This window comes from Vigna radiata, chromosome 10 (genome assembly GCF_000741045.1).
Source record: "Vigna radiata var. radiata cultivar VC1973A chromosome 10, Vradiata_ver6, whole genome shotgun sequence".
Lineage (NCBI taxonomy): Eukaryota > Viridiplantae > Streptophyta > Magnoliopsida > Fabales > Fabaceae > Vigna > Vigna radiata.
Genome location: NC_028360.1, coordinates 15,914,564 through 15,928,531, shown reverse-complemented (window position 1 = coordinate 15,928,531; position 13,968 = coordinate 15,914,564). Strand labels below are relative to the sequence as shown.

Genomic DNA, 13,968 nt, shown 5'->3' with positions numbered 1-13,968 from the left:
ATTTTTATAATTATGATAATAATGTTCATTTTATTTTTTCTTTCAAAAAAAAAAACCCAAGCACACATATATTTTAATTAAAACAATTTATAGTCATTATTGAATCAAAATTAATATTAAATAATCATATATTTTAAAAATATCTCTTTTTTTAGTTTCCAATTCTGGATGTATACAGTATCTCTTTTTTTTTTCTGTCATTGGACATATCTGTTATCAAATATGCAATAATTATAGTAGGCAAAATTACTTTTCAGATAGATGATGTTAATAAGGTATTGGAGTAAATCAACTGACTATGCCAGATTAGAGAGCATATAAAATAAACACTGCCACCAATCTTCACATTCAAGTTTTTTTGACAATCATTCTTTAATGTTTGTGATTCTGGCTGCTATATAAGTTGATAGTTTTTTCTCTGATTGAGTTTGTGTGCTTCATAATTTAAATTTTTCAAGTTATAACACTTACTATAAGTGTTTCTTTTCTCTGTAAAAATGCAATTTATTGTTGAATATTTAGTTTTTTTGTAAAAAAGAAAGCCCATGGGTTGGCCCTGACCCACAGGGCTTTGGGGCTTTTTAGTCCTGAGGACTTTTTTAGTAAAGGGCTTTTTTGACTCCGTGGACTTTTTTGGCCCTAACCCACATGGGCTAAGGCCAGGACCTATTATAGGGGCCTATTTGACAGGTCTATATATAGTGCCAAGGGGTGCAACTTGGACTTATCTTGTTAATATCTCAAATACCTTAATACAAACATGCACACATTAATGAAGAATTGTGACTTTAACAATTGTGCCTATACAATCTTCAATTGACTTGTTCGTATACTAGATTTCCTTCATCTTGTCTATTTGGTCATACATAGTTGAAAATGTCTATCTAGCCCAAGACAAACATTTATTTCATTGAAAACACAAACTGAATAACAATCACAATAATCTACATAGTATTATAAGAACTAAGGGAAAAAACACAAAGAACAATAAAACACAAGTTCAATCCAAAATATAGAGTGAGATGCATACTGACCAGTCCAATTTTGAATTAACATCCAAAGAAAAAGTTGATTCGATAGGGGTCATGGCCTCATCAGCAGTCTGGTAAAAGAAAAATCAATATTTAGAGAAATGAAAGGTGAACAAGTATGCTTCTAAAACAGGTATATAAAATATATCATGCATATGTCAAAATAGTACAGTATGATAGTTAACACTAAAAGTAAAAAATAAAGAGAAAAAATTAGCACAAAAGAAAACATACAATTTAGAGAATACAAGATTCATGGAAACTGAATGGAAAAATTTGCAAGAATAAGTAATGCTTCAATAGGCCTAAAGGATATTTTAAGAAATAAGACACTCTTTTAAGCATTTCTTATACCCATGTATCTCTAATTCCATGTCCAAAACCCCTTGATATTTCCTAGCATCAAAAACAGAAGACACAAACAGTCTGATTGGATAAGGTGTTTTTCACATCTTGATGCATGTGGAACGGGAATTCACACACGCTAGAACTAGTTAGAAATTACCAAATCCATGAAGCAACCCTCACTTGTTTCCACATTCCATCATCCTCAATTGGTGTTGAAATTATAAAATTACAAAATAGGTTATAAACTTGAATCTCATATTTTAAATTATATTGTGCTGTCATTATGTCATACGAAATATTGATGATATGTTGATATTTAAAATATATCATGAGCGAAATGTGCCGTTTTACCTTTTCTGTTAAATCTAGTGCTCCACTGATAATCATTGTCTCATCATGCGTAAGCTCTCCACCTTTCCCAGCCTGAAAACAAGAAAATTCAACATTTCTGAATCAAACAGCAATGATTACAATGGTGATAATTGGATAATTTTACCAATTTTGACATGACTGATTCCTCAACTAATCATTCATAATAATACATACTAATTTCATACCTCCTTGCTGTGGATTGAGACAAGAACTTTTAACTGAGATCGCCTAAATAAAGCCTCATCATGCCCCAATAACCTGTCTAGAACCTGGAACAAATATCAGTGGGAAATGGAAGATGTATGCCGTGATCTTTCTATAAGGTGTTCCTATATATACATTTTAAAAGGAATATTACTGTCAAAAAAGACATGTCTAATGATCTGGTTTTTTACCAAAGGCATCCTATGTCGTTACTACTCATTTGCTTACATACTGAAGTTTCATGGAAAGATCATGACCATGATATTTATTTTCACTTTTTCATCCTCTACTTAGTTATATATCATAAATATTATCCTATAGAATACAAATAAACATAACTTCTACAGCTTAATGCATAATCAACTGCATCAATTGTTCACATACTAGAAAAGATGCTAATTATCCAATATATCATTAATTACCTTTCCAATGGGATAAGCAACCGGATAACAGATTATCATTAAAATTCGGACAAGCCATACGAAGTTAGCACCAACAGCAAGGCCATATCTACTACAAATTGATTGCGGAATAACCTGAAACCAGAGATGCAAAAAGTAGTCTATAATATTCATTGCTTACCAATGTTGATGCTAAACCACAGAACCAAAATATGACAAAACCACGTACCTCCCCGAAAAACAGAACAAAAGTCACAGAGAGAATTATGGCAACAAACTGATTGAACAGCTTATCTAGGTATATTGGAAGGGCCTGCCATTGCAAGTTTCAAAGCAACAGCTGCTTAAAGGTTAGGCATGATCGAGTAGCCAGTGCAAAGAGTTTATATGCATAATCAATACATACAATTACTCCGAAAAGCCTCCAACAGCCAAAAAGCAGATTCGTCTATCATTCTTTCTTACATAACACGGCAGTGTTTCAATTTAAGCACGTACAACCTTTCTCAAGAAGCTAGTTTCACAGTATACCTCATTTCAAATTGATCTCCCGTAAAACCATCGCATGAAAGTAAACTAGTCTACCGAGTTATAATAACCTCTCCTCCAACAAACAAGTTAGAAATAGAAATTGATACGTAATGGAGCATAGCAATCCAACTAATTGCCTACCTCCATGGCAGCAGCATTACATAGAAGCAGAGTCACAAGAAGCTGGTGTTGTTTTTGAACCACAGGAAGTATAACGGCTGCATACGGACATAAAAAAATTTATGTACAACTCCTTAGTTATCAAAGAAAAGGGCGTTCATCGAAACTACGTAATCCGATTAAATTATACGAAAAATCAACCGACGAAAACAGAGAAATGGAATAGAAGAGAAAAAAAATAAGGAGAGGATAAACCTGCTTGTTTTTTCTGGGAGGGAGAACCGCTGCGCTGAAGAATCTCGAGGTCAACGAGTCCGAGAGACATGAGACCTAGGGTTAGACCGGACATGATTCCGGCGAAGATGACAAGGAAGCAGGAGATTCCGGCATAGACGAACCACCATACGGATAAAAAGGGTGTGCCTTCAGGTTGTCCGAATTGGTCCAAAGTCACCATTAACGCACTTCGCAAATTCATCGTCGATCTTTGTATTATTTTTCTTCTTCTCAATTCTGTTTTTCTTCTTAGTCTATGGTCTCTTCCTTTCTTCAACTGTCTGCAAATGCAAACTTGCAAATGCTATACCTCCAATCCAACTCCTTAACACGTGGCGGAATCAAGTACCTTTTGAGTCGATTCGGTGCATTCAATTTACACGTGGATGACGGGACTGGACTTACCAGAATTTCGGATTCTGTACGAAAATATAGTAAATCACTCCTGTATTTGAAAAAATATGTTTAAACAAAAATATGAAAATGGATAAGTTCGTTAAAGCAATTGTGTTTTCAAGTAGATTTTTATTTTAATTTTTAAAATACAATTAAAATAGATTTTCTTAAAACAAAATAATTATTGAAATATAAAAAAATATAAAAATAGATTTCTTATTAATAGTTATAGATATAATGACTATAAAAAAATATTTGTATTATTTATTTTAATATGTAATAATATTTTCCTGAACATATTTTGATATGAATTCCTACTTTAGGACGCTAATAAAGACATCAGGTATAAACCATGCAACCTGCCAACTATAAGTCAATTTAAAATCGTAACCGTCCATAAATATTTGAAGTTTTCAAGTTACTGGTCTGATCTTATATAAACACTACAAGTATTGCACTACTCTAGACCGTGAAGGAAATTGAGCATGCATATACAATAACAAAAACTATCAAATTGGGCTTCAGCTATCAAATCAATAAAAACAAAAATAAAAATTGGCATGCCAATATCGGGTTAGGCTAAAACGGGTTAGATGGGCTATAATATTGTAGTTTATGTAAAACATTTAGAAGAGTGACTTACTGAAAAAATATTATTCTATTAATAGTCATTGATCATGGTAGGTGATGACTTGGATATCATGAAAAGTATAACTTTAATACATTTTTAATTAAAGTAATAAAAGCCACCACAATATTATTTTTATATTGATCATAAATCTCATATTTCTTAATATCTAGAGATAAGTAATCATGATTATGAACTAAGATAACATGCCTAAAATAAACTCAATTAAAAAATATAATAAAATTTGAATGCTTATATACCAAAACAATTTAATTAAAAGTATTTAATTTATGAAAAATTTGAAAATTAATTAAGTCTATTGCTAAGTAAATAAACTTATTATATTTGAAGTTTACATATTTAACATGTTTTGAGGTACATTTATAAACTTAAAATACACTACGGATTGGAATATACATTAAGTTGAAAATTATTGATCAAGTAAAGATCCGATGTGTTGTTTGTATAATGGGATTGAATTAGCCTCGTTATGGAAAAATGGACTAGAAAAAGTATCTTATCGTACTATAGTTGAATTAAGTATCAAGCTTAAAACAAAAGTTAAATATATTTTTAATTCATATACTAAGAATGAAGTATAGTTTTTCTAGTTTATTTTTTTTTAAAGAATTAATTAAGTTAAGTGGTTTGAAAAGACGTGACTTAAAGGCAGAAACCATCTCCTTCCGACACAAAAAATACGAAAGAGTTATGGAGAATTTTAGGAGATGATCAAGAGACTTTTTAAAACATCAGGACTTCACTTTCTGCAAAGAATTGTGGTAAAGAGTACGTCTTAGATGTCTAGGAGAGACTAATTTTTTTTGTTTATTGGAATTGGTTGTATGAAGATACATTAATGTAAATTTCCTGTGCAATATATGTTTTTTGTTATTTTCTTGACTTGCTTTTGATTATACGAAAGTATAATTCTTGTTAAACGTTTTTTTATACTAGAAAGTACTTTTAGAATAGAAACGTAAGAAAAGAAACTAAAAGTAACTACATTAGGAATATCTTTTGTGCTTTTGGCCATTATCAACATCTGAAATTCATGCAAAATTATCTGTTGAATTAATTAAGGAATTAATAATTTAATAGATAATTTTAGAACTTGTTTTAAGGAATTAAATCAAGATACGCTTATGTGATTGCTTGAACAACGAATGTATGTTGTCCAGGATTTTACTGTAATGTTAGTGAGAGACCAATTCCGGTGATCTTTTATCGTATTTCACAATCTTAAATTTTTACATTGTTAATTCTATACTATTTTCCCAAATTGAAATAAAAAATGTTATCATCAGTAATGGATTTTGATAAATAATTTTAATTGAATAAAGTGACTCAAATTTCCTTGGAAGAATGATTACTCTTAACTTAATTCAATGAATTACTTGAACGATTTGGTATATTTGTCAAAAGTTATCAATGGCCTAATGAGTGTCTATGGTAATGGGTTATCTATGCTCGTAGGAGAATTGGATGAAACTTTCTCTCCGGAAGAAGGCTTTGAGTCTTTAAGTAAAAGAAAGGCTTAATACCTCCATTGGTCTTCATATTTGTATGTCAATCTCAGTTTGGTCCTCAAGTTTTGAACTGTCTCAATTGGGTCATAATTTTTGTATAAATGCACACATTTTACCTTAACCGTTAAGTTGTCTCAAACGACGTTAATTAATGCTGAGATGAATTTTTTATTTTAGGCTTAATTCCTCCATTGGTCCTTATGTTTGTGTGAAAATCTCAGTTCAATCCTCAAGTTTTTCCTCAAGTCCTTATGAAATACAAAACTTTTACAACATTTTATCTCAACCATTAAGTGTATTGAGACAACATTAACTTTGAATTGAGCTGTAATTTTTTTTGTTTTAAAATCATTAAATCCACGTGGCTATGGTTTTTCTTTTTCCTTCCAATCACTTAATACACTTTTTCCTCAAGTCCTTATGAAATGCAAACATTTTACAACATTTTACCCTAACCGTTAAGTGTATTGAGACGGCGTTAACTTTGAACTAAGCTGTAATTATTTTTTTTATGTTTTAAAATCATTAAATCCACGTCGTTTGAGACAACTTAACGGTTAGGGTAAAATGTGTGCATTTTTACAAAAATTATGACTTAATTGAGACAGTTCAAAACTTGAGGACCGAACTGAGATTTTCACACAAACATAAGGAACAAGAGAGAGATTGAGCCTAAAATAAAAAAATCATCTCAGCATCAATTAACGCCGTTTGAGACAACTTAACGGTTAGGGTAAAATGTGTGCATTTTTACAAAAATTATGACTTAATTGAGATAGTCCAAAACTTGAGGACCAAACTGAGATTTGTACACAAATATGAGGACCAATGGAGGTATTAAGCCTAAAAGAAATTAAAAACGATATAGTCTGAAGAACTGTTCACAGAGACGTGATTCTGCTACTTTGCTAAAGGATGATTAGAAACGTGTTTTTGGTTCTTCACCTGGGAATTTGGTGGGCTGCAAGCAATCTGATTTTGAGCTGTTGTTAAATGATGGGATTTGTGAAGATTCTTCATTTAAAAATGGGTTATCTGATGAAAGAAAAGAGCAGATAAGGTATTCTCTGGTTTGCAGTAGAAAGGACTTTACCTTTGTTGAAAGGATAAATAGGAGAAACATAAATGTGCTCCAGGGGCTTGAACTTCACACTAAAGTTTTCAATGAGCTGGAGTAAAGGAAAACCGTCGAGTGGATATACAGATTGCAATGGAGGGGACAACAAGGGAAACTTAAAGGTGATTCAGTTCTTTGATTTATTTGTGAGCTACACTGTAGAACTTTAGATTTTCATATTTTAGGATTTTTTCAATAAAAACTCCCGTGTTAAGCATAATTAACCTGCGAGGGTTGCTCCCTCCCCATTTCCAACCTCCACCTCCCCAATTTTCTGCCTTTTTTTCTTTATTGCAAAAAAGTCCTTTCTCTTTACTTTTTTAACCTTTTTAGAATTTTTTTACTTTTTTTTTTCTACTTTTAATAGTATTTAGGAGAAACCCTCAACTTCCCATTTGAGATCTGCACAATCACACCTTTCTCTCACATTCATGGTCGTTGTTGTCGTAGCCGTCCGTCGAAGGCCAGTCTCCATTAGCAGCGCCCATCACGACCCCTCCGGCCGCCACCACCACTCCCTCTGCATCCCTAGTTACCACCCTTTCTAAGCCTAAATCACCGACGCCGGTTGTTTCTCCCACGTCATCTCCGCCATCTTCCTTCCCCAATGCTGCAATCGCAACCCCCTACACCGTCGTCGAGGTTTGTTCCAATTCACGGCCGGCGATTGCGACCTTCACCTAAAGCATCGCACGAACCCCCTATCTTCTTCCTCGAAGTTGCTCGTCTTAAGATACATTGCGAAACTAAAACAGATTCAGGCAAACCCTACACACCACACGAGGCGCGCCAGAAATCCAGCCATAGCCACCGGCATTGCCACCGCCGCCGGCGTTGTCCTGCCCTATTCCTTTCTTTTCTTGACTTGGGTGAGAGCCTTGCTGATAATGTTGTGAGCGTTGGGTTTGTGCTGGTATTTTGGGTTTCTGTTATGGTATTGTGCGTGTGTGAGTTTGGATCTGGGTGAGTTGTTCTCTGCCCTTTTTTTTTGCTTAAGATTATGTATGGTGGTTTCTGGAATCTGTGAGGATGGTGGTGCTAAGGAAAATGTCCATGGGATGGAGGTTCACATGGGGGGAAGGAAGTGGTCCGGATGTGGTGGAGGACGAAGACATGATGTTTGCGACATTAGGTGTTATGCGTGTGGGTGGAAGAAGATAAAATGGTGATTGAGGCTGTGATTGTGAGCGTGGAATGGTTTGGATAGGGGTGAAGGAAGAAGTAAGCTGGTTTTGGTGTTGTCGGGTGGGGAAGATGGATGATGTGGTTAGTGTGCGAGACTAGATGATGCCGGTGGAGTTGAAGGTGAAAGTGTTTGCTTGTAATGTATTGATTAATGACAGAGAAAGGAAAAATTCATGCCATAACATCATATTCAAAACAGAGTAATACCCAGCAGCATACATTGCAACTAGCTTACATGACGATTGTGCGGCAAGGTGTGAACAAGGAGTGAGCAAGGGGCCCTTACCTCTTGGAGCTATGAATACCTTTATCAACCTCTCCGGCGGTCTCCTTTTCCTTCCTCTGGTTGGCACCCTGTGTTTTTCTCTACAGGTCCAATGAAGTTGTTCTCTCTCGAATGGATGACCTCCCTCCCAGTAGTGTGCTCTCTCTTTTGCTCTTAGATTGCTCTCCTCTCCCTGTGCCTTTGATACTGATCCCCCCAAAACCTCCTCCCCCAAAGTCGTTCTTGTTGCTGTCAAAAACCAAATTGTCTTGTACCGTTGCCAATTTGCAATGTTCACTGCTGTGTGCCAAACAAATTGCTTGCAAAAGCTGTTTCTGCACCCATTCCATCAGCGTCGTCCTTTCTCAGGCCACGTTGTCCTTTATTTTTCACAAACGACAAAGCATTCCCATTTTCCCTTCTTTTTTCTTTTTTTTTTACACTAACGACAAACTAGCATTCCAAACCTTTATTTTCTCTCTTTTTTTTAACTTAATTATATTATACTAAATCAAAACTAAAATAAAAAGTAAGAAGACAAATCAAAAGGTAAAAAAGGAAAATTATAATAGAAAAAGTAAAGTAAATTAAAAAATAAAAATAAAAACAAATAAGAAAGAAATAATAATAAAACGATAGGATGACAATGATAGAAAAACATAAAATAAGATAAAATAAGAAAATTCAAATAGTATTTAGTCACCCAGACGAGATTGGGTGTTGACACCTTTCAACAATGACATGAGGACTAAATTGTATTTTTCAATCTACTCAATAAAACATCCACATAGATGACAATTTCCTATATAAATATATATGTACGTACGTACTTACATATATAATAGTAAGTTTTACCATTATATATGGTGCAATTTTCTTACCAAATCAACTCTATGCTTAATCCTCTCTTTCATCTAACTTTGTGAATAACTTCAGCTTAGGTTACACACACCAGTTTTCATCACTAATTCCTCAAATTTTGTAGGAACTTTGTGTACCTTGGAAGAGCATCCAAACTATCAAGAGTGGGGAGTCAAGGAAGAGCTAAAAAAAGGATGTTTTGAAGAAGTTTATCTGTAAACATGGCGCCTGGGCACCCCAAAAAGGGGCTGGGCGCCCTTCAACTCGTTGTTCCAGCCAAAATGTAGCGCCTAGGCACCCTTTGATTCGTTGTTTCTCCCAAAACCTGGTGCCTGGGCGCCTTTTGCTTCATTGTTGGTGTTTAATCTTGGCACCCGGGCGCCCCAGAAAAGGGGGTTGAGCGCGACTTTTTGCTGACATGGCACCTTAGACCTATTTAAGGCACATGCAATGAGTGTGACATCTTCTTGGCGGCTGAAGCTCGAAAACACCTTCTTGGACCTGTGGGAGCTTATTTTGGGCAGTGGGAACTCTCATTTCTTCTTCCTCGGGTCTTCATTTCTTCCACTTTCTTCCATTGTAAGCTCAACCTCTCCATGACTATGGAGAGCTAAGTTCTTTTTGTTCGGGAATGATGTAAACTATGAAATCACTTGTAAATGCACTTGTTTTGAATGAATATAAGCTTCTTTCATTATTTGCTAGTGTTTATTTCCTTTGCTTAAAGCTTGTTGTGACTTATCAACCATAGTATGATTCTAGGGTTTGCTTAATGTTGGGAAATGTTGTGTGAACCTTGAACTGGACTAAACACCTAAGGGAAATTGTGTCTAGGGTTAGAGCTTGGACCCTTAGTTGTCTTAAACATCTTCTCTTAATGCAGATGAACTTGTTAGGTTGTCAAGTTGGGATTTAACAAGTAATTCTAGACTCTCATCAAGGGATTGGGTTTGAGTAAATGAGTAGGTTGATAAGAGCATTATAATGAAGAAGTAGTCATGCGCATTTGCATGAGAGTGTAATAGTTGAAATCATTCTTCAACATCTCCTTTTCATATCATTTCATCATTTCATCTCTTAGTGTTTTGACACAAAGAATTTCAACCTTTTACTTTTGCATTATGTTTATTTTCATTGCACCAATTCATATTAAATGGAATCATTCGTTAGTCTAAATTAGTTAGATAATTATACGATAGTAAAGTGTCATTCGAGTCTCTTGGGATACGATATCCGGTCTTACCAATTTATTACTTAAAACGATTTGCTACACTTGCCAATGAATTAACAACATGTATATATATATACACATATATAAATTATAAAACTAAATAATTTATATATTTTTTATTTTTATTATTTTTATTATAAATAATCATTTAAATTCTAATATAAAAAAAGTTTAAACCTCTTTTTGGTCCCTAAGTTATAAGCGGATGTTCAGTTTAGTCCCCGTTTTTAAAAATGTAAATCTTTGGTCCCTAAGTTATAAAAAAAATGTATCAAATGAGTCATTTTTTAACTTGAAATATTGTTTTTTATTGTTTCTTAACAACCGCTACATCTTTAGATTGCTCTGATTTGTTTCTTAATAATAACAACACTTTAGATTGCTCTTTGTACTTTGACCATGAACATAAAAAAAGGACTCATTTGATACATTTTTTATAACTTAGGAATCAAAGGTTTACATTTTTAAAAGCAGGGACTAAACTGAACATCAACTCATAACTTAACTTAAGGACCAAAAAGAGGTTTAAACCTATAAAAAACTAAAATAGTTATTTTAATTTATAAAATAATTAAATTATATTAAGACTCAATAAAACTTAAATTAGATTGCATAGAGTTATCCAATTAGCAACTTTGATTTTAATCTTTTGTTGATTTCACCTCAATGTAATAAATATATCAATTACTATTAAAGTTAAGGTTTGTGAAGAATACTTTAACAAGTTCATCGTAATAAGTGGACTATGGAAGTATCTAGCTCCCGAGTCTTAGAAGAGAAACTCCATCATGACTTTTGGTGACAATATGTTTCTTCCAAAGAAGTAGGTATTATATTCTCTCATCTGGTCTGAGAATGAACCACCTCATCTGCTATATACAGTCAGTTTATATAATTGTTGATCATTACCGTCATCAGCAGGAGTTTTGCATGTGCTTTTTCCTTGCTTGGCTTACCAGTTTTTCTTTCTTTTACTTAAAGAAGACGAAGTCATTCCCTTTAATAAAGTGTATGTTATAATAAATATAGGAAGTGATTAAGTCATTAAACATATAATATAATTGAAGAAAGTGATACAACATATAATTCATGAGAAATAAAAAAGTGAAGCATTTAATTCCCGAAATTAATAAAACATGTTAAGTTACATAACCACATAAAAGATGTCAACTAAGATATGAAATACATTCATTGTAATGGAATCAATTCTACTATCAAAAAATATGAAGTAATCGATAATTCAAAGAAACTATAAAAAGTTTCCTTGTAAGAATAAGATGAAAGAAGTAAGAAAAAAAATAGTTGTATTTTTAAGTAAGTAAATAGTATAAATACTAAAAATCAAATAAAATATTATTATTATAAAAAAATTTCCTGATATAATTTTTTTAACTAAACAACGTTTATTTCTACTCTTCTCATATATTATTCTCTGTTCTTTCTAATTGTTTCTTCTTTATCAAACAGAACATTAATTTTATTTTGTGTACTTTAACCATTTGTTTTTCTTTTGTCAAAAGAAATGTAAGAGACTTACTGTGTGTATCACCTCAGTTGATTATACATGTTGCCTTGAAAGTCCCTGCCAACTTTATTTGACTGAAAAGTTTGTTATCTCATATAATGATTCATATATAATCATGTCACTATATGTCGGTATTATTAGCCGTTTCTGTTGTCATTTGAATTTGGAGCTTACAATGATTTGATGAGCGTAGACTTGTAGATTCTAGTGTGAATCTAGGGCTAAAAGCTTACGCGCTTATTATTTGGTAGGGAAATGAATCAACTAATTAATGTGGACTATAAATATCACTCTCACCAACTTGAGACACATGCTAGGAAGAAGCCCGAGCAAAAACGCCAGAAAGTGTAGGGTAGAGAAAGAACAGCACCTAAAGTATGGTTTGGATAGGCTCATTATTATATATAAACAAGAAACGAAAGAAGTACAGAAGGATATCCTAAGTGATGAAGCTGCAACATGAAGTTACTCAAAATAGAGACGAACACATGACCCGAATCGGAAGTTCGTAGACACACTTTTTGACTTTGGAAAAACTTCTTTTAACAACATTTTTTTAACAATTTTTTGATAACGCATACGTGATAATTTATAATTGGTCCGTTTTAAATATTTTTTAAACATAAATTTAAATAGACCAATAAAATGATAACACGTGTCCCGTTGTCAAAATAGTTGTCAAAAAGTGTTGTCAAACTATCATTGTCTTTTGACTTTTTAATCTGTTTCTTTTTGTATAAGCATCCACACGTGTAGTAGTAGTAGTATATATTAGTATTTTCTGGTTGATGTAATATGATGTTACGGGGTGGTTGGAGGGTCAGATCCACATCCAAGTATGCATTTTGAACAGGCTATTTAATGATGTATGCACATACTAAGAACCTGCTCCATAATGGGTTCTCATCACATCCTCGTGCCAAAAATGCAACAAAAAGTGTCCTGTCATGTGGCCAAATTCTATACTCAATTATTGCACTCATTGTTTATAGGCTGCGAAAATTATTGCAATTATAGGGATCCGGATTTATTTTTAATGAAATGGCTGTGTCAAATCCACATTATATCACAAATGAGATTGTTGATTGTGTTGGGAGACATTGAAGGCCGTCTTTCATTTTCAAAACAAAAACCGTACGATTCCGTTAGTTGGGTTTTTGACCTATTTGGCTGATAGAAAATATTGTGTTTTAGTGACAACAAAGTTGAGATTGTGAATTCAGGCACGTTTTTCCCTTCGTAACAATATCAGTCTTCAAAACTGTCATGTACATAAACTACCGCAGATGGTTTATATTATGTTTATTTCATCTTACTGCAACATCGGCGAGTGGTTACAGACATTTTCATCGTTTTTCACAAAAGAGAACAACTTCACCTACAAAACCATGACATCTCAATCTACAAGCGAATGATAAAACTTCCTGTAAGACTTTTCTTGTTCTTATAACAGTATTATATATCCCAACTTTGTTTGCCTGCAAGATCATCAAGAGTTGGATCCAGTAGACAAAACTAGTCTCCAAAAATATCTTAAATTAGGTTTCGAACTTCTGTTGAAAGAGATATATACCTACATATCTAAAAAAATTGCTTTTAAGAAAGATATCTTGGTTGTTGAGGGGAAAAAAACAGTGCCGGAAATTTAGACAAGAATATCCTGTGACACGTTTCCTGTTTTTTTAATATTGGCCAAGGATTTTAGAAGGAAGTACAGAAGTTAATGGTATTTTCAAGGCTGAATGTTAATGGCAGCATGCAATGAGAACATGTGACTGATATAGATATAGCATATGCATTTGAAATGTATCTTGAGAAATGTCTTTAGGGTTAAAGGTTCGTAACTACTTCGAAAGTAGTTTGGTTGATTTTCATGTGCGTGACCATGCTGCCACCTACAATTCCAATTGTAACGTTGGGGTGTTTCTTTTAAGTATTTAGGTATTTC

The 13,968-nt window shown here is 33.4% G+C and overlaps 1 protein-coding gene across 1 annotated transcript in view; it reads right to left on the bottom strand.

The window, feature by feature from the left end:
- Positions 1–3,609, bottom strand: part of LOC106775086 (DUF21 domain-containing protein At4g14230) — a 7,766-nt gene extending 4,157 nt beyond the window's left edge. The window contains exons 1-7 of the mRNA XM_014662125.2: positions 3,263–3,609; positions 3,029–3,105; positions 2,586–2,669; positions 2,378–2,491; positions 1,937–2,020; positions 1,731–1,802; positions 1,035–1,102 (exon numbers count right to left, since the gene is read on the bottom strand). Of these exons, the coding sequence (XP_014517611.1) occupies positions 1,035–1,102; positions 1,731–1,802; positions 1,937–2,020; positions 2,378–2,491; positions 2,586–2,669; positions 3,029–3,105; positions 3,263–3,485 (722 nt within the window). The 5' untranslated portion in view covers positions 3,486–3,609. The remainder of the gene's footprint in view (positions 1–1,034; positions 1,103–1,730; positions 1,803–1,936; positions 2,021–2,377; positions 2,492–2,585; positions 2,670–3,028; positions 3,106–3,262) is intronic.
- Positions 3,610–13,968: the final 10,359 nt, after the last annotated feature.